General features: G+C 52.5%; 1 protein-coding gene and 1 long non-coding RNA gene across 2 annotated transcripts in view; both read right to left on the reverse strand.

Annotated features, from left to right (window-relative positions):
- Positions 1-19620, reverse strand: part of LOC132336209 (uncharacterized) — a 56720-nt gene extending 37100 nt beyond the window's left edge. The window contains exon 1 of the long non-coding RNA XR_009488821.1: positions 19516-19620. This is a non-coding gene — a long non-coding RNA (uncharacterized LOC132336209). The remainder of the gene's footprint in view (positions 1-19515) is intronic.
- A 1307-nt stretch (positions 19621-20927) lies between these two features.
- Positions 20928-24587, reverse strand: HSPB8 (heat shock protein family B (small) member 8). The gene is made up of 4 exons (XM_059863463.1): positions 24445-24587; positions 23687-24356; positions 22591-22654; positions 20928-21661 (listed from the first exon to the last, which is right to left on the reverse strand). Exons 2-4 carry the CDS (start codon positions 24063-24065, stop codon positions 21502-21504), a joined length of 603 nt encoding a protein of 200 aa, XP_059719446.1. The 5' UTR covers positions 24066-24356; positions 24445-24587; the 3' UTR covers positions 20928-21501.

The raw sequence follows: 24587 nt of genomic DNA on the forward strand, positions 1-24587 counted from the left end.
CACAGTCCCTCAAGTGTTTTTAGCTCTTAAAATCTATTTTTTAAATAATACCAGTTTAGAAAGCAGCATTTGCCAGCAGATATTAACATACTCAAGCCCTGTTGAATTCACATTTTATCATCATCTTGTTGTTTACAAATTTTCCTGTCATTCATCATTGCAAATCATCAGCTGCACTTGTGGCTGAAGAAAACACTAACTCAGAAGGCAGAGATGAGTGCAAATGCATTAATCAGAGATCATGATTTTTCTACCAGGAATGTTATGCTCTCAGACACCTATAATTAGGCATATCCAGTACCTATAATCTTCTCAGATATTCCAAATACAATGGGGACTGCTCAGTGTGGGTAGGAATAGAGTGAATTAACAACATAAAGCAAAAATACAGGTGAAGCAAAGTATATTTAGACTTGGGCTATAAAACCACATTTCTGTTCTAGAATTAAAAAAAAAAAAAACAACAAAAAACTACAAACAAATATTTCTGCAGAGAACACTGACAGCCGAAATAGTGAGACCTGATGTGTGAGCAGCACGAAGTCCCTGGGCCTTCCCTAGATTGGGGGGATAGAAGAAAGCAGAGGACAGATCAGATTGCCTTTTTTTTTTTCCCCAACTCAATAATCTTTTAGTAAAAGGGAAAAGAATCATCAGTCAGATTTCCAGCACTTTCAGCCATGCTCTGCACAAAAAGGAACAGCAGGCAAGACCATTCATCTCTGATTGCTTCATGAAGCTCAAGCAGCAGCCACAACTACACATTTAGTGATCTACATAGTTTATTTTCTGTTTTAATTGTGTACTTTTAATTTGGTCAAGTTAAACAACCAAGTTCCAACTGGGTTTCAGAGCACCCTTAAGGATCAAACCCTAACATCATTTTTCAATACTAAAACAACAATCATTACCTTGAATTAACCAGTATTATCAGGATTGTCACAATTTTAAAGGGCATATTTCCAGTTAAAAATTCTTGAAAACAACTTCTAATATTCAGCAGAAAAGATGTTCTGGAATTTAAGGGGCAAGAACACTGGCAACACTTGCTGGATGAGCACAGGCAGGCAGATGCTGCTTCAGGTGGAATATAAAAATGAACTGAATGGAGAATTTGTCTGGAGCTGGACCTGATTGCACAGGGGGCTGCAGAGACTCCATTCTGCTTTTCCATGAAAAATTGCTCTGTACAAACCAGCCCAGGCACCTCAGAGTGATGCCTCAGGTTTGGCTTTTCTATTTTTCATGTTCTGTGCTGCTTTAGTGTGTGGGTCTGAGCTTCATATTATGGGATGGTGTGCTCTGTGCACAGAGCAGGGAGACAAAACAATTCCTTCTCTATCTTGGGACCAAGGACAAATGATCCAAATCTCAGGCCCAAGAGCACAAACAGTGACAGAATGAAAAGAGAAAAACAAGCAGGATGGGACTTCATAACCTAAAGCTGTAACTGGACAATTACTCCAATATGCAAATGGAGCAGAACTTATACAAGTGAGAGACCCCGTGAGCGGTCATGCATTTTGGGACCATTCTGGGTTCACCTTGGGTTCACCTGGCTGGGCTCTTGTGCTGCCCAAGGTGGATCCATTGAGGCCTTCAATAAATCCCTACTTTATTCTTTAACTCTGTCCAGCCTTCTCAAGGCATCAGGAGAGCTTTAGCTCTCCCTACAGGAGCCAAGAGCACAAAGGAAAAGAGAAGAAGCAGCAGAACATTGCAAGGCAGTGACACAGATCAGTGACACTGCTCTTGTCCCTGTGGTTTGGGAGTCAAACTTGACTTGGAAGTGACTTGAGACTCACAAAGTCAGTGACTATTGCAGGACTGAGGAGACCAGGAGATAATCAGTTTGTTGGTTGTGTGGGTTTCATCAGAGAGAGTCCTGGCTTACCCTCAACATCCAAACACAGAGGTGAAGTAAAATGTAAAACAGTTAATGCACCATCTCTGAAGCCATCCCTACTTTTCTAAGCTGCATTGCAAAACCTTCACTTTTTATACCATTCTTCTGCTCACCCTTTGAGCTGTTTACCCATCCCTCACCTGCCAGCATTTGTTTTTCCTGCTTCTCAATCCATTTTTACCCTCAAACCCTCACTGCAATTCTTTCCCTTCCATTTTCAAGACTTGCTACCTTTCCCTGAATATTTTCCCTTAAGTGCATCCTCATCTCACATTTTCCTTTTCACTCAGCCTGCTACTGTCCCTGCTCCGTTTTAAGTGCTCTCATTAAGAGCTTCAAAGATCAGTTTCAAAAAGCCACAATGTACCCATCAAAACAGTCCTGCTTTACTCACAAACACTCTGTGCCACCATCAGATATTGTAGCCTGTGATACATTTCCTGTGATTATCCACAGGAAGGCATGGAAGATTGTTCCAAGCATTTATTTTAACAGAAATAATGATTTCTTTTCCCTGGAAACAAGAGCTTACTTCAAAGAAAAGTCTCACCTGCTTTAAAGAGGAACCAGGAAAACTTGGATCCCTGTGAAGAATCTCTCCCAGCTCCTGGTAAGGCTTCTCAAGTGGCTGAAGCACCTCTGAATGAATTATTTTTCCCCTCCTAATGATCATTTTCCCAGAACTTGCTGCCTTGGAAGTTTGCTGCTCCAGGCCAAGACCTTTCCTTCCTCCTGAGCAGAGCCAAGCAAACCCTAAATGGGCACAAAATCCCAAGGATTCAGCACTTTAGTGGCTGCTGGCACCATTATTCTGCTGTTCCCAGGTGGCTCTGGGACCACAGGTGCCTCGAGTTTGCTGTTCCCACCTGCATTTGCTATCTCAGGTCCCTTGAGTCTACAATTTTGAAATGCATCTGGTACTGGCATTGTTCCAGAACAGGAGCCTTGGTGTTTTTAATTCCCTAAGTTATTAAAGCCAGTTGTTCCTCAGTTATGAAAACACACACAGCTGCCCAAACTCTGAAGCAAGAGTTTTTAATTTTCTAAAGGGTAGCCCAGCAGAAGGATCTGCAGCTAATGAACACTACACGAGGTCTCATTCCCCTCAGCAGCCCTTCAAAAATAGAAACAAATCCTAAGGGGCCAGGACACCTTACACCTAACCAGCCTCCTGGGGACCCCCCAGAACTCCTCCTTTGTATTTATATGTCAAATAAAACATATTTATATCTATTTCTAGCTGCAGCACCACCTCCCCTGCCTGCAGCCTTCATGCCAAGGGTCTCCCACCACCCGAATTCCAGGGACTGGGATGAAGTTTCCTCATGGCCAAGGGGGCCATGCACGAGCACAAATGGTCACAGATTTGCCAAGGGTCTTTTGATGTTTGATAATTATATATTTTCAAGCCTAATCAACAGATAGGAGCTAATAACCAAGCTCATGCATTAGAAAAAATAACCAAATTACCAGTTGGTGGAATTGCCTTGTTAAGTCTAGGGCTTGAAACATGTTTCAGTGATCAGGGGGGGAGATCAGCAAAGCTTGGAGAAAATGGATGCCCACTGATAGCGGACACAAAGAATGCAGAATTCATGGGTCATCTGGCAGAACTCCCAAGATGAGGAATAAACCAATAAACCCAACTCAGCAGCTGTGCTGGAACCAGCTCTGACATCTCCCTGTGGCCCACAGGGCAGAGCTGCAAGGGGGCTCCTCTTGCCAAACCCACACGGGGGACACCAGGAGGCAGCTGCTGGTTTCTCCAAGCATGAAGGTCACCTCTGGAGAAAGATTTTCTCACCTTTCCTTCAGCTGAGGGCCAAGCTGGGGTGTCCCCTGCCTCAAGCTGAGGCACACCAGAGCTGTGGCCAAGGGACATGGCCATAAATGGGTTTTGCCTTTAGATCAAGAGAACTTCATCACTCCACAGCACTGATGGAGAGCCCAGCAGTTAAAGCACTGGGAAGAGAAGACCTGAATGTCATTATAACAGGGCAATATTAATCAGTGTTTCAATAATTAAATATAATCCTTGGCTACTCTCCCATGTGGCAGCTTGGGGTACAGGACAGGGCAACCCCAGCCTCCCCAACCCCCTGGTGCTGCTCAGCCCTTGAGAAAATGCATCAAACCTCACTCCTCCCACACATGTTTTCAGTGAAAGCCTTTTAAATCCCACTCAAACCTTGTCAAACAGGCTGTAACTGGTGCAAATGAAAACTCAAGATGAATTTAATACTGCACCTATTCAGCCCTAAAATACAGGGCCGATCAGCAGCAATAGCACATTATTTGAGGTATATGATTTCCAGCAGATTGGGTTTTTAGCCTGTCAAGATCACTCCAACCATCTGAATCCCGTGAGTTCTCTAAAGGGACAAGGTATCTGAAAGCATCTCCTCCTTCCTCCCTCCCTGGCTTTCCTCTCAGCTCTGAAAAAAACACCCTTGCTATCATTTCCCTGCATTTTAATCTGTCCAACTCTTCTTTGCTATTATAACTTTTGATTTAGAAGGATGTGACCAGACAGGAGAAGCAGGGAGCCACAGTGGGGCTGTGGGGCTCCAGAGGCTGCAGGAGAAAGCAGGGGGCATTTGCAACTGGGCAGGTTCCCCTCACCTCATTTTCTTCCCTGGCTTTATATTTTCTACAGGCTGATTTTTATCCTCAAACCTCATGCATTGCTCTGCTTTTCTTTTCAGGAAAAAATCCTCAGGCATGTGGTGGTCAAGGCCAGAGGTGCTCACCCCCCGACCTGCTAAACTGAGGAGCTGGAAATGCAATTTCTGCTACTTTTCTCATTGGAAGCAGTTTAATCATAGATGTTTCCAGCTGAAAGGGAATATTCTGACACCCAGTGTTTGAGACAGCCACAACTTGGTAACAAGGAGCCTCTGAGCACCTGCTGGTGTTGGACATGGGCATACAGGAATGACTTCTACTGAAATAGTGGAGAAAGATCCAGTTTCAATGAATTCCCTGATACAAATGATGACATCTCATCTGGAACTGGGATTTCAGCTTGAACAACCTTTGTCTGCAGCAGGATGGAACCTGCTGGGGCTCTGGCTCCTGGAGAGGGGGAAGCCAGCTGAGACAATCACCCCTGCACCCTCTGGAGCTGTGAGTCCAGCAGGAGCTGCAGAGGAGCAGGTGGGCACACAGGAGCCATCCCACAGCCCTGCCCTGCAGGCATCAACGCTGTCACCTTCTGGAACTGTGCCCAGGACTCACTCTGCTTCCCTGGCAGGTCTGTTTTAATGGCTCTGAAACAACCAAAGTGCCATTTGGCTTGGGATGTTCAGGAGCCTGGAAGGGCCCCGGGGGATGGAGGGATGTGCCCTCCTGAGGCTGGACACTCCCTGTCCCTCCTGCTCTCCCTTCTGCAGTTTGTCCCCTGTCCCAGTGGTGCCTGCACCCCAAGGGCAGCCTGCAAGCCCTGGGGGCAAGGCTCTTGCACAGATCACTATGTCTGTCTCCAGGCTCTTTGCAATTCATTTCTCCCACAATTTTTCCATGGGGAGCCCACCTTGTAAATTCCTTCCTGGCAAGGAATTCCCTCTGGAGCTCAAAGAGGAGCACATGCCTGTGCCTGCCTCCTTAGTGCCACAGACACAGAAATGAGCTCCCTCCAAGACACAGGGGGATGCATTATTCAGAAACAAACAAAAAATATCCCCAAAGATGGATTGATAGGTTTATTGTTTTGGAGACACTTCCCCTGTTTTCTTCCCACAGCCCACAACAGCTCACAGAGCTGGGTGGGATCTCCCAGCTCTTCCCTTCCTCCTCAGCTCCATTTCTCCTCCACCCTGTTCATCTCTAGTCCCATTTTCAAGCAATACTCCAATAACAACAGGTCTGCATTTGTTTCTTTTTTCCTTCTGTGTCATTTCTCCATCCAGCTTACAATTTTGGTGGCAATTTAACAGCCTTTACAAATTACATTCCTATCTTTTTCACTGTTATTGTTAGAGGAGAAAGTCCCATTTTTCACTGTGATCTTTCAGGTTTCTGCTGTCACTGTATTTAAGAACTCTTTTTTTTTTTTTTTTTTTTTTTTTTTTTTTTTTTTTTTTTTTTTGTCCTTAGCTTTTATTTTCTTATCCCTGAAGGGCAGTCTTGGAAATTCAAAGCTGTTCCCTGCCTATCAGTGGATCTGATATTCTCTTTTGGCAGTTGCACAGTGACTGTCTCTCTTCCTTCCAACCTTCCACCTCAAAGACACCTTTTCTCAATAAATTACCCTTTGTCTCTCGGAGCAATGGTTCCATTTGTGACACTTTGGATGTGTAATAGTTGCATCCCAGTGGATACCTCCAGCACTGTCAACTAACAGGCCAATACAAACCCACTGGTGCAGAAAATAGAGATTTATGTATTTTGGGCTTTATTTCCTCCCTGGTAGTCAAGCTGTACTCTGCATTTTCAAAGTTTCAGTTTAAAGGTGTGGTTGCTCCTTGCCAAAAAAAAAACAAAACCTCTCCTGGATTGGAGGGGTGGCTGAATTCATGGCAGAATTCCCTTTTTTTGCAACATGACATCCCTTGGGATCCCTGGAAAATGCCTTGGAGCAGCCAAACCCACCCAGCCGTGCCTCCCCACACTGGTGCAGGGCTTCACGGATTGTTTATGCTACAGAGGAAACATTGATTTTTGCAAACATTTCCTAACAATAACAACAGGGATCGATTTGTGATGCTGTTGCTCATGGTTTTGCTAATGGAGGAGAAATGTGTGGAGCAGCAGCTTTGAGGTGTCCCTGGGCTCCCTGTGGGAAAGGAGGGCTCCAGGGGGGACACACTCACAGCCAGCAGCGCTGGAGGAGGGATGCAGCAGATAAATCTTGAGAAATTTGGATGCTCACACCCTGCTCCCATCAGATAACAACAGAGATATTCAAGCTCACAGCTGGCAGCAACACCATCCTCCCTGGCTCGTGCAAGCTGCCCAAAAGCAACAGATTGAACACTTTTATAGAAGTTGTCAAGATCCAGCCCTTGGCTTTAGCAGCCTGGGACTTTCTTCTCGCAGCCCTGCACCTTCTGTCTCCTTTCCAAACACCAGACAAGCCAAACATTATTTTCCAATCCCAGCATCTGGCACAGAGCTCTGGGCAAGGCTCTCAGCCTGTCGCGGGTGAGATAAATGAGCCTGTTTCAGGGGCCGACTTCATAAAAGTATATGAAAAGTAGTTAACAAAAGGGCACTTCACAAAGAGGGGAATGCAAATGCAACCTCCTAGATAACTAATTAACTGAAGGAGGCAGACAAAGGGGAAGCAGCTTCCCATCTGTGGAAAGAGATGTCATTTTGTGGAGGCTTTAATTAGTTCTGCCCCGTCCCGCAGCCATTCAGTTGTGGCGCTCGCAGGCTGCTCCTGCTCTGCAGCTCCCTGGGCTCTCCAGGTACACAGGGGGAGAGCAAAGCTGGGGAAAAAGCTGCTTCACCTTGCTAAAGTCCCCATGAGGGATGTGTTTTCAGCAGGGGCCCAAGCAGCAAACAAAGCTGGGGTTGTTTTTTGGAGGTGGTCTGTGCAGCCATCAGAGGTGGCCACAAGGAGATCATGGAATCACAGAACAACTCAGGCTGGAAAAGACCTCAAACAGCATCGAGTCCAACAATTAATGCAGCACTGCCAGGTCCACCACTAAGCCCAGCTCTTCCATGGAGAGGGGTTTCTTTCAGGGGGCTGTGGATGCCCCATCCCTGGAAGTGTCCCAAGGTTGGTTTGGACAGAGCTTGAAGCAACCTGGTCTAGTCCTGCCCAAGGTGTCCCTGCCCATGGAACTCGATAACCTCTATATTCCCTCCCAGCCCAAACCATTGTCTGATTCCCACCCCCCCCAAAGCTTTCCAGCCACTTTTGGGCACGAGCATTAGGTTTTGCTACCCCCCAAGCTTTGGGCTGTACCCCTGCTTTGGACTTGGGCACAGCTCACACAGAGGTGCTCTTCAGGGAATGTGGCACCTGGAGGGAGCACTCTGGGGTCCATCCCCACTGTGCCACTGCCTCTTTCAAGTTGTTCTCTTGCTTTTCTTTTGCTCCTCTTCCTGGGAGGGTCCCTTTGCACCCCGAAGGCTGCAGGAGCTCAGCAGGGTTAAGGCTGAGCAGGGCGTACCATGGGAATTAGTCACCACCAGGACCTCAGTCAAGTGTTTTATTTAATGCCCTTTTCCAAAGACATTTGTACTTTAAAAAACCTGAAGAATTATGAGCTCCCTGCTAACAGACATGACTCAGAGCAGTGGTGGGCACACGCCACTTAAGTGAGAAGTGTCTTCTGCAGTGTGGGTGAGGAGGAGAGAGGGGCTGCTGACAAAGTGGGTTTTGCAGGGAAAAACACCCAAATGGCTTCAGTTTGTGCTGCCAACAGCTTTGCTACAGCAGCAGTGGCTCAGACACTGATGGGGAGAGCCCACCAGTGCAACTGCTCCCAGGGGCTTGGCCAAGGTCTGATGTGCCCTGGTCCCACCCACCAGAGCAGCTCTGGCATTCAGTGCATGGAGCAAATCCATGCCCAAAACACAGAGCAGGACACTGCCCTGCTACCAAAGGCCACCCTGTCCCTCACAGTGCTGTCCTACCTCTGTGAATGCCAGGAACTCACTCAGCAAGAAGTTAATGGTACACTGCCAATCCCCTGGATCTGGCATTGGACACCACGTGCATTTCCCAGGCATTACCTGTGACCTGCCTGGTGCACAGGCTTGTGCAAGGAGCACCAGGAGCACAGATACGTGGGGGATGCCCAAGTCCCTGTGCCAACCATGGCAGGAGACCGTGGGGACATCGTAGGAGCTGGGAAATTTACAGGAAAAAAATGATAATTGAGTCATCCCTTCTCAAGGCATCATTTCCCACCTGCAACCAGCACTGGCATCACTGGAAATTACCAGGCTGGGCATTGTCAGCAGCCAGGAGATGCTGTGCAGAGTGAGGGGGACCAGAAATGAAGTTTATAGGGATACAGCCTTGAACTCTCTCCAGGCTGACTTCTAGTGCATTACTGGAATGGCAGGGATCGGCTGCCAAGCGGAGGCATTTGGAAATCCTCCCAGCTCTTTCCCAAAGTGGATGAGGAGGAGGAGTTGCCTGAGCTGAGCTGGGTTCCTCCAACCCCTGCGAGGCCCCCAAGGGACTGGCTGGGAGAGGGGACCTGTGGGACCCGGATGCTTGGGACAGGAACAGTGACTTTGCACAAGGCTGTGCCTCGGTGACTTGTGACACTGCAGCAGCTGGCAGAGGCTCTCTGGAGCTGGCTGCTCCGGGGTATTATTAGACCTGATGGTTTTATTTCTGCTCCAGCCAAAGTTCAGCTGGTGCAGTTTGAGCTCTGATGGGCACTGGATGTATCCTGTCCCTCCAGAAACACTTGGTGCTGACAGTCACCATGTCTGTCCCCCACGGGCCACCACCCAGCCATGCAGCTTCCTACAGTGGGGGATTTCCTAATCCTTTTGTTATCACTAAAAAATAAGGAAAGCAATGACCATAAATGATACTAAGCCAGGGCACATGGGGCACAGCTCTGCCCGATGATATAACCCTCCTTACTTACATTGCCTAGGGAAATTTCCTCCCCACTTTGCAGAGCTTGAGCTCTCAGAAAGCCCTTTGCTACTCTTCTGTCAGGGAGGCTGGGGGGGGAATGAAATAAGAGCCTAGAGATCATCTGTACAAGCTGCAGCACATCCCTGTACTCCTCTGGGGTCAAGCACCACCTCCCCCTGAGACTGGCCCAGCCTGGGCTTGCAGAAGAGGGAAGCAGGGAAAAAGCAGGGCCAGGAACTGGCAAAGGAAAGCAGCTGGGCAAAGTGGGCATTACTAGGAGTCCAGAGAGACAGGGATCCCTCTGTGCCATCCCAAAATCTCCTGGGATGGGGGGCATTTATCCGAGCCACTGAGCACAGAGCCCGCTCCTCGGAGCTGCTTCAAACTTCCCCCAGAGCAGTGCTGAGCCTGGGCTCAGCTTGTGAGGAGACAGAAACAGAGAGGGACAGCCATGGAGAGCTCTTCCATTAACACCCCTCCTGCCAGGCCCAGGGAGGCTGGGCTGTTGTCAGATCATGTTGTCACCATGACTTTGCTGTTTCTGAACCTTGAAGAGATTCTTCCCAAAAGAGGAACCGCCCCCTCACCCGCTTCCCTTTCAATCCCCAGCTATTTTTATTTCACTCCTTGAGATAAAGCTACATGTGTGGGGGAGGTATTTACACACACATGAGAAAGTATTGATGCACATAAAAATAACCTGATGATTTGAGAAAGACATTTCACTTCCACAGCGCTCTCTATTCCCCGTTCCATTATAAACAGAAAACGCTGGAGTTATTGAGGCTTGTGGGAGGTTCAGTATTACTCTCAGTGTGGATGCAGAGAACATTCTGCTCATGCACAGGGGCTGCAGCTGGGGGAAACAGGCACTGGGTATGTGCTCAAGAGGAAAAAAAAAAGTGAGATTTTTATGTTCTTAGGAAGTTTATGGCTCGCTGTGAAGCAGATACAGCAGAGATGAATTCCTACAGAAACCCTCCCATATCCTTATTTCATTCATGACACATTTCCAGATGTGTAAGTGCCTGTCTTCACAATGCTTTCATGTTTGAAATACCTTTTTTAAGGGAACAAGAGAGGAGAAAGGTAAGCACCCCGTGCCTCCAGCTACAAGGTGATGCTGCCTGCTCTCAGCTGTGCCCAGGTGTGGGGGCAATGAAGCATCTGCCCATCCCACGGGGTGTGCAGGGGGAGAAGCAGGGTGTGAGCCCCTGGGCTGCTCATCCCATGGGATGCATTTAGCATCCACTGATCCCAAATTTGGGATCCATTGGGCAAGGCCACCCTCTGAGCAGCACATGGATTGAGGAGGAGCGAGCTCCTGCAGTGAGGCAGGCAGGCCCAGCCTGGCTCAGGGAAGCATCTCTGCCAAAACAAGTCACTCCTGAGCCCTGGGGCCATGCTCTCGGTGTCCCTACAAGCCACAGCACGCCAGGACACGGCTGCATTGGGGCTGCAGCAGCCAGGGAGCAGAGCTGAGCAGTACAGAACGTGCCTGTGCTCGGGCTGGCTGCTGCCAGCCTTGTTGTGGCTCTCTTTTGAACAAGCTGCCACACGCAGCATTCTCGGGGACAAGAGACAGCCTTGCTACATTAACAGCGCTCCATCACATGGTATCACTATTATTATCTGGGTTTGTGGGTATAATGGATAACACAGCAGCCCTCCCTCTCCAAAATAACCTGGTGTTGGGAGCAATTTGGAGCGAAGATTGGGATATTTGCTGAGCATCCCTTGCTGTGCTAAAGGAGGCAGCGCTGCGTCTGCACACCCTCGGCTGCGGGACGGCTCTCTCCAAATCACTCCGGAACTGCAGGCAGAGATAACAGCAAAAGGCAGAGCCTGCCCGGCCAAGGTTGCTTAAAAATACCCAGTCCCAGCCCCCGTGGTTTCTGCAGCTCTGCTGGGGGTCGGGAAGCCCACGCTGGTGATGAGCAGGTGCTCCTTGCAGGCTCAGCCTTTCAAAAAAGCTGCTGGGATCTTGCCCGGGGTCTCTTCTCCCAAAATCTAAGCCAGATCCCAGTTGGGAAGCGCTCTGAAAAACCACAACCACATGCCCTGGCAGTGACCTCCATTTGGTGCTAAGCACAAAGCCACCTCACCCCCCACGGGGAGCACCACCCTGCCTGCTGCTGGACCCATCTGCTGGGATGAATCCCGCAACGCTGGAAAGAAGTTTAAAAGGAGTGTGTAAAAATAGCTAGTCCTGAGATGGGCTGGAGGCAAAACTGCCCCAGGGGGACCAGCCCGGATAGGGCTGGAAGCAGCAACTCCTGACCCAGCCGGGGGTGCAGGTGCTGCCCATCACCGAGGCTTCCCACGCCGCTGGTGCCCTCCAGCACAAGCAGGGATGGACAGGGAAGAGGCTTCCCGGGAATGCCAGCACCCTCCCCGGCAGGAGCACAACCAAGGCTGGAACATTCGCTGCCCTTGCTCACGGTGTCCCCTGAGCCCATCCCCGGGAAGTGGGACCCGTCCGAGGGGACGAACCTGCCCGCACAGGTTTCCAGGGCTGTGACTCACCCAGCCCAAGTAAACAGCCAGGTAAACAGGCTCGTTTTACTTTCAAAACAAAACCAAGGAGCCGCGAAGCCCAGTTCCTCCTCCTTGAGTGAGCACGGTGTGTAATCCTTGGCATTTGTCCTCCGGGTGCTCCCGCGAGGTGCCAGCGCTTCAGAGCCTGGCAGCCGCTAGAGACAAAGTGACATATTTAGCTCAGGAGCGAAAATGCTGCTCGCCTGCGAATGCCGAGGAGCAGGAAGACAAAAAGCACCTGCGAGGGAAATGCCTGCTGCTGGGGAGGCTCTGAAACCTCACCTGGAAGAGGCACGGAGAGCCTGTCCCTAAGGCAGAGCAGCTCTGGGCATGGCTGGAATTAGGGGGATTTACAGCCAGATGCTCCAGTCGTGCATGTGAGGGTCTCTGCGTCCTGCAGGAGGCGGCTTTCCAAGGAGAAATACAGCTCCAGACATTGCACTCCCACTGCAGCCCCCGGGGCTGAGCCCTGGCAGCTGAGGGTTGCTTATGGCTCCTTTGTTGGAAATGGCTTTGGGCAGCCCCTCCAGAAATTCCTGTCCCAAAAGGCACCTTCCCAGGGAGCCCTGACCTGACCCTGCTGGGTTTGGGATCTCTGGGTGTTCAATGCCCTCAGATGAAGCCATTTCCCAAGCCACATGCTGTAAGGATCTCACTGTTTGATGGCTCCTCTTATGGCATTTCAGTAGCAGGTGGTGGAAGTGGGGGGGAGGAAAAACCTATAAAATGTTTAACATCCCTTTAGCTTCCATTTATCTGAAGAGAATTCAAACAGCACAATTTCCTCCCGCCATCTGGGTTCCACTTTAAAAGATGTTTTCTCATATCATTGCAATTTCAGAAAATCTTGTTGTACATCTATGGAAATGCAAGATGCTTCCCCTAAATTGTGCATCAGCGTGAAGCTTTTTAAACCTCAACAGCAGCTATGATATATTTTGACAGCTCCCAGACAGCTCCTGAGAGAATTTCCCTGTTCCAACACTACCCATGCAGGGGGGCCCAGCTTTGGGAGCTGCAGTCCCACAAGGCATAGCTCTCTGCTTGGTTTTCTACCAATTTCTGCTTGGGTTTGTCTTGTTTTGCTTCAGCACTGGGAAGAAGTTTCCCTTGCCTGAACACTTGGAGCTGCAGGCGGTGGCACACGTGTTCATCATGTGTATTACCCACTCATGCACCCCAAAATAGCTTAGAAACACACTACCTGCTCCAAAACCTTAGAGACATCTCAAAGGTCCTGATAAACATCCTGCAAGTGGGGAGTCTGGAGGAGGAGGAAGATTCCAGTGATGTCCCTGCTGCTCTCAGCCTTTCCTAGACACCCCAAACAACTGCAGGGAGAGCTGCTCTGAGCAGACAGCCCCAAAAATCCAGTTCCACAGGAGAGGGAAGGCATTTTCTTCAGCACCCCACTCCCAGCCCTTAGCCAGGTGGGAAAGACACCCCAGAACCCAGCTCTTAGCCTTGGCTTTGCTGAGCTCCCTGAGCCTCAGCCCTAGCAGCCACCTGGGAAAGCATCCAAACTCAAACACTGATTCCCAGCCAGAGGAAGTGCCCCAAGAATGGGTTAACACAGCTGAGCACAGGCCAGGGGTGTTGGGTGTCAGTCACCTTAGAGCTTAATAATCCCATGAACACAGCAGAGTGCCTCTGGAGCAGCCAGGTCATCCAGGGGATGTCCTGTGCCTGGCAGAGCTGGGACAGGGGTGGGCTGCATGGGGAGAGCCACGGGGCTCAGAGCTGGGGCTGAAACCAGAACAGGGGGTCCAAGGAGCCCCCACCATGGAGCTGCCACAGCACTGCTCACCCCAACACATCCCCACTGCTGCCTGTGTCCCACAGCCCCAGCTCAGCAGGGACAGCCCCAGGATGGAGGAGGCACTCCCTCCCACTGGGACACACAGGGAAGGGACAGACAGGCATTTGAACAGCAGAGATTTTGGTCTAAGGCCAGGAGGTTTGCTTATTTTTGAGGATATCAGTGATTTTTCCCACATGGCTCCTGCATGGCAAAGAAGGGTCCCATAAGAAAAGCCAGAGCTGACGCTGAGCCAAACCCCTGCCACAGACAAGCAAAGTCTTTGTCATCAAAAACCCCCAGATTTTGGAGGGGTCTGGTAGCTCACCTAGGGCATGGACAGGACTAGGGTTTGGTAAACCCAGGACCAGGTCTAAACCTGGCAAATCAAACCTGGATCTAAACCATGATCCTGTCTAATCTCAGGGCAAGAAGCTCTCAGTTTCCCCAACACCACCTTGAAACCAGGATGCATCTTTCAGGTTTGCCCCATGCCATCAAAAACCAGCTCTGGGGACTCAGGTATCCCCCTGGTTCTATGGTGCTCTTCCCAAATCTGCCTCCAGCAGGATGGAGCCCCTTGCAGCTTGCTGGGAGGAGTTGGAATGCTGAGCACGCCTTCCCAACGCTCCCCCTGATTTTCAGAAATTGCATTAAATCAGTATTGCTGCAAATTGCCCTCTTTTTTTGGCTCCAGCTTGATGTAAAAAGGAAAACAAATGGAGTTTTAAAATGCAGCTAATCAAGGAGTTAAAGAGAGGTTAATCCTAATGGATTAATCAACTTGCAGGAGGATGGGAAGGAGGCTTGGGTGAGAAGGAGCAGAGAAGCAGCCAAGTCTGCCAGAGGTGATGGAAAGGTTCAGGGGAGTGTGGAGACAGTGGTGATATTCCTTCTTCCACTTGGCTGCATCCAGCATGGGGACCACAGAGGAAGAATGTGTCCTGGACTTGGGGATATCTTCCCTGAGAAAACAGAGCCCTCCATGGATCTGTCATCATCCCCTGAGGAGAAGGGTGAGGAGTGTTTGCCAGCACCACCCTCAGCTACAGAAACCAAGAGGTGACAAAACCCAGGACGTGGGGAGGCCCTGCCTGGTGCAGAACTCTGGATGGGATTGAGAAAGGGACTTTGAGCAGAGCAAAGCCATCCCAAGGCTTTCAACCACTGCCTGCACCCACCAGGGCTGCCCTCACCCCCCTGCAGGGTCCAGCTACCAAATCCAACCTTCCTCCTCCCAGCACAGCCAGGCATCCTCCACGGGACAAAGCCTCTTTCTTGGCAGCTAATTGGGCTTAGGCATAAGAAGGGCTTGAACATCATTAGTGGCAGCAAGCAAGGAGGTTTAAAGCAGGTTATTAATGAAATACACGCTGTATACAGCGGCGTAATCGCCCCCCAAAAATATTAGATCCATTAAGTATCATTATCTAGGCCTGGAGCTAATCATTTAAGCTTAATGAAACCAATACATTTCTGCAGCACTGGCAGCAGTGCTGATCCCTCAGAGGGAGGTGGCAGCCAGGGAAGGCTCAAGCAGTGCTGTCCCTGCAGCTTCACTGCCCTGCTGGCTCTGGGCTCTATGTTGCCCAGAGCTGAGCCCCCTTCCAGGTGCTCTCAGAAGTGATTCACCCTCTTCAGCATCAACCTTTTGCTTGGGCAGCTTGAAGATCTTCTGCTCAATGACCACAGAATGGTTTGGAAGGGAAAGAACCTTGAAGACCTTCTGATTCCATGGGCAGGAACACCTTCCACCAGGCTGCTGAGAGCCCCATCCAGCCCGACCCTGGCAGGGCACTCATCCCACACCTCCCTCCTCTCCTTGTTTTGAGCAGTTTTCTCTTTGGAGGCCGGAGCAGAAATGATTTGGAGCCAAGGCGGCGGCGATGATCTCACTGCTAATTATGCAGAGAAGTCATTTTGCTGTGGCTGTGGTGATGAAGTGATATGAGAGCAGCAGAACCCCACAGCCACTCTGTGCTTTGCAAATTGAACAGAAATAAACCCCAAAGTGAGCAAACCCAACACCCCGGCCTCTGTGAGCCGCTGTGGGTGCTGTGCTGCCCCCAAACCCACTGCAATTAGGGACAGGCAGCTCAGGCTGGGGCTCACTTCAAAATGCCATCAGTTCCACTTTCCTCCTTGTCCACGGGTGCTTTCCACCCTGGGCCAGCAGTGGGATCATTGCTGCAGCAGGACTCACCATCATTTCAAAGGGGAGCTGGGGATTAGCAGCATCCTTATTAAAACCACTCACTCACACCTCATTTTACCTTCCCACTGGAGATGATTTAGCTTGATTTATTCTAATTAGTTGTAATTTATTGTTTTAATGAGCTCTTCTGCAGGCTTTTTGTGCTTCATAACCACCCTCCTTGGCTGCTACAATGCATTTCAAGGAGGTCTTTTAATAAGGAAAGGTTTCCAAGGCTGCCTCGGATAGGGAGGTTTTTGTTGGAGTATGAAAGAATCAAAATTAAGTCAGAATTTTCCTCTCCTCCAGCATGGGTTTGCTGGGGAGCATCTGGCTGGGAGCAGGAGGCTGCTCTTCAGCACTTCACCCAAATGGCAAAGAGTCTCCTTAATTATCAGCAGCATTTGCAACTGGGTTTGAAGATTGACTAAAGAAAACAAATAGGAGAAAACTCTCCTTCACCTGCCTGCAGCTCCTGAGCAGGGAATTTGGGCCTGGAAGGTGCTGCTGCCCAGAGGCAGCTGCAATTCCATGGATAGGTCAGGGATGCTCAACACCAAGGTCACCCACACTGCTCACCCAGGAGGGTCTGTGCTGCTGGGGGGGTCCAGGACACGATGCCTTAGCATCAGCATTGCTTTACCCACAGAGGTCTCTCCTCCCCTTCCCTCTGCTGGGATGGGGGAAGCTGCAGGAACTTCTTGATCTGCTCCCAGGGGTGGCTGGGCCATTTCATGGCTTTCCAGCCTTTAATGTGGAAGGAAGAGGAAGGCCATCTGGTCAGGTGGGTTATTTCTGTGACACTGGGTTCTTCCATTAGAAAGAAAATTAAGTTTTTGCTTCTCTGTCCCCACGGACATCACGTGGCCAAGTTCCTTTTGGAGACATCCAAAATAAAGCAGATGAGATTTGCTTTGCAAGTAGAGAGAAAAACTTCATGAAAGTAAAACCTCCAAAGGAGGAAAAACTCCCAAAGAGAAACATGAAAACCCCCAAATGGCTTCAGCTACAGCAGAGAAACACCTGGGTGGTTACAGGATACTTTCTCAGGGAAAAGGGACTGGCTTGAACTGAAGCAGCTGAGATTTGTGTGAGAAATGGTGAGAAACCCTTGGGGAGCCAGGGATGCTCCAGAGGGCCCTGGGAAGGAAAAACTCCTGGAAGTGTTACAGCAAATCCCCTGTGCAAACGCAGATGGAGGAGCAGGAGCAGGAACAGCTGCCAAGAGAGAGCCTGGAGAGCTGCACGTGGCCTGGGGGGCCAGGGGAGATCTGCAGCCCCAGGGACTGAGGAGGAGGATGCTGGAGGAAGTCAGGCTGGGCTCCTGCACGTGCAGAGGCTCCCAGAGGGGCTGGAAAGCACAAACAACCCCATGAAACAACAAAGGAGTCTCTCTGGGCACCCCAGGACCCCACAGGGAGCAATGAGAGACATCAAGGGCATCCCAGCCAGGGTGTCCCAGTCCATGGGCACCATGGGTTAGTGAGGGTCCGTCCCCAGAGCAGGATGGACACAGCTCTGGGAGCTGCTGTGCTGGCCACAGCTCTGCCCAGCCACCTCCTGCTCCTGTCACAGGGGCTGGGCAGCTGGAAAATCAGATGAACCCCGTTCTTCTAGGAGAAGGGACTGGGTCCCTGGAGGTGCCTGGTGGATCTGGACAGCTCTGGAGCTTCTTGTGGATTATTTACCCAGCTCCACATGCTGCCAACCAAAATAAATCAATTCAGCTTTTGCTTCCATTTTAGGAAAATAAATCCTCTGGGACAGGCTGGGAGCTGGTGCCCTGCTGGGAGCCACGTGCTCCCCATCCCAGCCCTGGTGGGATGGAAGCAGGACTTGGACCCCCCTGGGCCCACTGCCCCATGTCCCTGCCTTGCAGGGGGCAGGTGGTGCTCCACAGCTTCCTTGGCAGCTTGGGACAGACAGCAGGACACAGGCAGGAGGTTTACTGAGCCTCCTGGCACCCAGCTGCCTGCAGAGCTCTCCCACGGCTTGGGTGACCTTATCCTTATCTCCTCACGTCCTTCAGCCCCTCACAGTTGCAGCAGCAGGGCCTCCAAGGGCAGTTTCCCATGGTGGAGCCCCTTATCTCGTGGTGCTGAGCCCTCCCCACCAGCCCACTCCAGCCCTGTGTTGGCAGCACTGGGAATCACCCACTTGTGCTGCAGGAGGGATCACCAAAAATTTAACCTAAACCAAAACAAAGCTGCATGGACCACCCACATTTCCCTCCAGCTGCCCAGGAGAGCTTTGCTGGCACTCCTCAGAGGGAACCTTGCAAGCTGATGGTCCTGAGATGCATCAGAACTGCTGGATTTCCTCCTGAGCCCCAACCCCAGAATTCCTCTCCTGGAACAGGCACTCTCCTTTCTCCTGCCCCACCAGGGCCAGTTACAAATTGCCCAGCATTCAACTACTTAATCCCACCAGCTCTTCCCGATGTGGTTGTGTATCTGATCAGAACTGGCTTCTTAGAAAGAAAATAAAATCTTCCAAGCAGCTGCTCCTGTCTCCTCCCCACCCAGGATGCTGTGCTGGCAGCAGCATGTGGAAGGCCAGATTAGGGTGGTTCCTCTATCTCCTTCAGCAGTGAAAATCATTTGGTCTTTGATGATGTGGATGTTGGTGAGTCTAATGCTGCTCCAGGAGAAAGCAGGGAGCACTGTCCTCCTGGAAGGAGTGGGACAGGGCTGGCAGAGAGGTGCTGCCGTGGCTGGGCTGCCCCGTGCAGTGTGAATTGCTGACAATCACAGCCCTGCCCTTTCTCCTTGGAGTGAGAGAGATCCCAAAATGCAGAGCCAGGATCTCAGCCCCTCCTGGGCTCCCTCAGGCAGCCCCAGGGTCAGATCCACCCAGAGGATGCCCTCAGCCAGAGCCTGCACCATCCCTTAGATCTGTACTAAGCCATGAGCCACGATGTGTTCTGACACACCTGATGTGGAACTGCTCCAAACCCATGGGATGTCACTGCAGAGCGACCTGCACTGCTCTGTGCTCTGGGGCTGGAGGCTCCAAACCAACACCTCACACACGAGGGAGGGTGAGCAAACTGCTCCCAGTGCCCAGCAGCCCCAGCTCTGCTCCCCCTGGAGCCCCAGAAATGCACAGATCCCACTCCCTCTCCTCAGACACGGAGGGAGAGGCTGGTGCAGAAGTGCCCCAGCGTTTCCAAACCAATTTTTGCATTTGCAGAAACACCACCAGGGATTGCTTGTTTAAAACCTCCTTTGCAGGGATAATCAGATCATACTTGAAAAGAGCCTCGGGATCTCCAGTTACAATTATTTCATTAGGATGTGATACTCCAGACCATCCAAGAGCTTGGGAAGCTGCTGTCTGCACAGGCCCAAGCACGCTGCCCATGGAAGAGGTCCTTAGTGCTAATTGCCAGTGCCAACCCCAGCCATTAGGAAATTATTGCTAATGCAGCTGACAACAGCTTTTATAAGACTCTATTAAGGAATTCATCAGAAAGCAAAACCAAATAAAGCAAAAAGCTATTAAAGAAAAACAAAACTCACCCCCAAACTGCAGGATCAGCAGGAACAAGAGCAGGAGCTGTTGTGTGAGTGCAGCAGCCCCAGAGCTAAGCCTGGAGCTCCCTTTGTCCCAGCACTGGTGTTGCATCAGCCTGGGGCCCTCCCCAAATACCCTGGGATGGGAGAGTGGCTCAGCTGTGGCTCATTCCCCCCTGGCAGCTCCCCATGGAGTCACAGCTGGTCCCCTGCACCTGCAGCCCTGCTCAGGGAACCATCCTGTGCCAGACAGGGGTGCAGGGCCAGGATATGGGTGCAGGGACATCCAGCCAGGGTGCTGGGCCTGAGCGTGTCCCCAGGAACCCCTGGGGTCCTTCTGTGAAAAGGGAAAAAATTGAGGTTGGGCCTGGGGATAGTTTTTCTAAAGTCTGATAAAAATAACTCTCTGAAGGGGTGAGGAAGAGGAAGGACAATTTGTGCTGGGGAGGTGTCACCCACAGGGCCTGACGGCTCCAAGTGGCACAAGGACACAGGGCTGGAGCTGTGACTCATGACTTTTTGGCGTTCCATGCCGGTGTGGGTATCACATTTCGGGGATTATATTTTATTCATAAAAATTGCTGTGCTCACAGCCCTGCCTGGCAGAGCCAGAGAGGCTGAGCTTGGGGCTGGCTGTGCTCTGCACCATCCAGGGGGGGTCCCAGCTCTGGAGCAGCTGCTGGAAGTGAAATATAACCTGCACAGCTGGGTGAGAGTGCCCAGGTTCCCCTGCACGACCTGGACCTGGTGGCACACAGTGCGGGGCCAGGGCTGGCAGCACGTGGTGGGTGTTGTTGGTAACCACCTCCCAAAGAGCCAGAGTGAACATGTGAGGCTGTATTTTTAACTCTGAGCTCCTGGTGACATGGAAAACTGGGTGCCTGGCCCAGGTGCTGCACAGATTGATGGAAAATTTCCTCCCTCAGCAGCTGGGCTTTGCTAAGCCCAGGCTCTGCAGTGGGTTTGCAAATGGGGCTTTGCCCCCAGGAATGGTTTCAAGGCTGTGCCCAGAGCCCAGCAGACACCATGTGCCATTCCAGGGAAGTGCTTCCCTGTGGAGCTGCAGGTGGGGAGCTGGCATGGTGGGATGGAGGTGGGGATGGGGCAAACCCAACCTTCCCATCTCACAGCCTGGTTTAGCATCCCCAGGCAGGAGGAACATTTTCAACCCACTGAGGGGCTGAGGCCAGGATGAGCCCATGGTCCTTGCCAGGCCTGATGCCTCCCCAGCACAGCGTGAGCTGGAACTTGGAATTCCCCCATCAGTGCAGGCATGCCACACATCTCTCTCGTCCTTGCCTTCACGGGGATGACCTGTGCCAAGCTGGGAGGTGGCACACGGTGACATTCCCCTTGTCCCCACCACCCTCCCGCAGCCCTACGCCCGCCCCACCGGCTCAGCCGAGACAAGCAGAGGCTAAGAACATCAACTGGGTTTTATTCCTCAGGTCTGACAAGTAAAAGCACAAATTCTCTTTGGAAATAAGGAAAAAAAAAACCAACACCAAAACCCCAAACCAACGTTCAAAGCACGCAGACCGTTTCTCAGGATGGAGGCCACGCCGCCAGACGCGTGTCCTTCGCAGAGATGTAGTTTAAAAAAAAAAAAAACAAACAACTCATGGAGGAGGAAAGACACAGAGCTACAGGTTTCCATGTCAATTTTAAAGAAAAAAAACAGGCCCCTTTTTTTGCTATCGTTATAAATATCCCATCCGAGCGACTCGGAACAAACAATACCCATAAGGAGGAGCATCCTTTCTGCTTGGCCCCGTGGGCACAAAATCTCTACCGGCACCTCAGGGCGCTAGGAGCCCTCAGGGGCGGTGGCCTGGCACCCGGTGTGTGCCCCGGCTCTCAGCTGGGGTGGCGGGTGCTGCCATCCCTGCGAGCGGCACCCGTCACCCTTGCCCGAGGCTGTCAGGACGCCGCGCCGCAGGGACCGGGGAGCGGGGGAAGGGGACAAGGGACGGGGGTGCCGGGGGTGGCTGCTCAGGTGCAGGTGGCCTCCTGGCTCTCGACGGGGATCTCGCTGCCGCTGCTGCCCTCGCCGTACTGCTGGTAGGGGGGGATCTGGGGCGCCTCGATGATCAGCAGCCCCTCCGGGGACAAGGAGGCGAACACCGTGATGGGATCCACCTCGTAGGGCAGCCTGCAGGGGGGCAGGAAAGACGCCGTGGGTTAGGATGCTGCATCCCGGGCGGATCCCCACCCTTGGACCCCCAGCGGGCGGGGACCCAGCGGTGCCGAGGCAGCAGCCCCGGCGCCCCGGCAAAGCCCCTGTTATTACTGGAGCGCCTGGGAATGTGCGGGGGATATTTCGAGCGGGCTCCTGGCCGGCCTGGGCCCCGCGGGAGCTCTGTTTAATCTCCGCGGCAGATGTGTTTGACGGGATGTCAGCGCCGCTTGTGCCGCGCGGGGCAGGAGTAAATCCCGGCCGGCGCAGCCCGCGTCAGCCGCCAGCCTTGCCCGTAAAAGGAGCCCGAGCGCCCAGCAGCAGCGAGCGGGGCTCGCCCCAGCGTTCCCGTGGGAGTTCGGGATGCACAGGGCTCCTCCAGGGTGGAAAAGCAAAGCCGAGCTGCTGCCAGCCGAGGAAACCCTTCCCATGCCCTGGGCTTTGATGCTTTTCCCTGTTAACCGTGCGAGCCCCGCGGGTGGGACCTGCCCCCCACATGGGTCGGGGCTCGCCTTTGCGGTTGTTGTTGCCAAAGCGAGCCGCGGGTGAGTCACCGCGATAGCGATCTCTCTGACATCATGGAGATGCGGGGATATGCCGGGATGCGCTCCGGGGCCGGCGGTGGAGCCCGCCCGCCGTGCCCCGCTGCTCCCCGGGGACGCCTCCTCCCCGCTCCCCTCCTGTCCCCGGCCCCGGACGCAGCCCCGGGCATGGAGAAGACTGACAGAGCGCCTCAAAAAAGGCCTCGTCCTCCTTCCCTTCCCTTGGGAAATCACTCCGTGGCCCGGCCCCGCCCGGCCAGGCAGGTGCTGCAGAAGGGCAGATTTTGGGGTGGAAACAGTCCCTGCGTGTGTGAGCTGGGGCACGGGGACTGGCAGAGCTCGGCCGGGCCGACCGGTACCTACTGGATTTTCTTGGTGAAGTTCTTGGAGACGATCCCTCCTTCCACCTGCTGCTCCTCGTGTTTGCCTGCAGGGAAGGCCAACATCCCACATCAGCACCTTACCAGGAGATTATTTTTTCCCCAACAAACAACAACAACTAAACCCAACAGGAGTTCTCCGAGCAGCTGTTTCCCTGCCCCAGTACAAATCCTTCCTCTGGGGAGGGCTCAGGAAGCCTCTCCATGTGGGGAAGGAGATGCTAGACACAGCACAGCCACATTTCCAGTGGAAAACTGGGGTCTCACAGGCTGCCAAGAGCTGGGGCTTAAGAAAATAAACAAATAATGAAACCATTGTAGTGGCAGCATCCCCCTTGGCCTCACTCCCAAGGATGGGCTCCTTTCCACTCCTCTGTCAGGCTGGGCGTCCCTGTTCATGGAGCATCAGCCAGAGGCTGCCTGGACCCCCCTGACCTGTGGCTTTCCCCCCGTGCTGCAGTGAGCTCCAAACAAACACTCAGAGCTGTGTCAAGTGGCAGCCCCCTGGTGATCCCAGCCCGGAGGACCCAGAGACAATGGGGAATGTCAATGTCAGCCTGATGGGACACTGAGGGCAGTCGTGGGCACCCCACAAGTGCTGGACCCCACACCCACTGTTCCCGACATTAATTGACTTTTCAGAGACGTGTTTCTGGACGACTCAGCCGGGCTGGGCTGGGGGCTGTGAGCAGCTGCTCCTTTCCTCCCAGCCTCTCCCTCGGCCCCTTTAAAGGGAATCTCCCTCCGAGTCGACCTCACCCTGGCTATAATTAACCGAGCAGCGCTGGGGCCCCTCTTGGCTGCTGGCTCAGGGTGCTGCCAGCCAGGGCAGAAAGCAGGGAGATTTACCCCAAAGGACACGTGTCCTTTCTCATTTTGGCAGCAAACCACCATGGCTTGTGAGCCAGATCCCCCCCGTGAACCCAAACTGCCTCTGGAGATGCCCCAAAGCCCTGCTGCAGCCCTCCCCTGCTCCCAAGCAGGGGGTTCTGCTGCCGCCTTAAAACAAAGGCGATTTTGGCATTTTGCAGCAATTCCTTGAGCTGGCAGTGCCACCTCCCCGGTGCCTTGGCTCTCACCTGACACCTCGACGTAGCCATCCTTGGTTTTGACCGTCAGCTCCTCGGGTTTGAAGCTGTGCACGTTGACACACACCTTCCAGGGCTCGCGGGGGAAGGGCGCGGGGCTGCGGCTCTCGGGGTACCCCCCGAAGTGGGTGCCGTAGGCGGGGGCCATGGGGGCCGTGCGGCCGAGGCCGGCGCGCAGGGGGCCCGGCCAGGTGGTGGTGAGCCGGGGCCGAGCCCAGTCGGGCCAGTCCGCCGTCAGATCCCCGGGGAAGGGCGACAAGCCGAAGTCATCGTCCAGCAGGCGCGAGGTCAGGCCGGGCTCCCGGAAAGGGTCGCGGAGGCTGCGCCTGCCGGGATAATGGCAGGAGAAGGGCATCTGGCTATCGGCCATGGCTTCTTTCGGAGGGCTCTGAGCGTGTCCCCGGGGCTCTCAGACGGAGCCTCAGCCTCTGTGTGGCTGCTCCTGGCTGCAAACTTCCCCCGGGAGCCGGTCCCGGAGGAGACGCATCCACCCCGGGTGGGACGCGGGTGCGCGGGGACGGTCCCTCCTTCCCGGCACCAGGTGAAGGATGAGGAGAAAATCAATTCGGGCTGAATCACCGGGAGCTGGAGGAGCGCAGGAAGGACGGAGGGAGCTCTCTGGCCGCGAGAAAACGCTTCCTGTCTGGCTGTGATCCCAGGACTGGGGAGAGGAAAATAAAACTTCTTGTCAGGAGAGAAAAAAAAAAAAAAAACCCAAATATCCTGAGATTAAAAAGCTTCTCTCTCACTTCTCACTCTCCAGCACTTTATGTGCAACTTTCCCTGCTGCTCCTGGATGAGAGCTGCAATAAATGCCTGAGCCTGGAGCCCAGAAACTTCTCTAACCTTCCAGCCGTTGGGCGAGTACTATTTATATGGATTTCGGAGGAGG

Source organism: Haemorhous mexicanus, chromosome 19, assembly GCF_027477595.1.
Source record: "Haemorhous mexicanus isolate bHaeMex1 chromosome 19, bHaeMex1.pri, whole genome shotgun sequence".
Classification (NCBI taxonomy): domain Eukaryota; kingdom Metazoa; phylum Chordata; class Aves; order Passeriformes; family Fringillidae; genus Haemorhous; species Haemorhous mexicanus.

Excerpts from the sequence above, each read along its gene's own strand:
- HSPB8 (XM_059863463.1), bottom strand. The coding sequence starts at position 24,065 with ATGGCCGATAGCCAGATGCCCTTCTCCTGCCATTATCCCGGCAGGCGC. Across the intron at positions 22,655-23,686 it reads TGGCTACGTCGAGGTGTCAG|GCAAACACGAGGAGCAGCAG; the intron begins GTGAGAGCCAAG and ends CCTTCCCTGCAG. Across the intron at positions 21,662-22,590 it reads AACTTCACCAAGAAAATCCA|GCTGCCCTACGAGGTGGATC; the intron begins GTAGGTACCGGT and ends GCCCCCCTGCAG.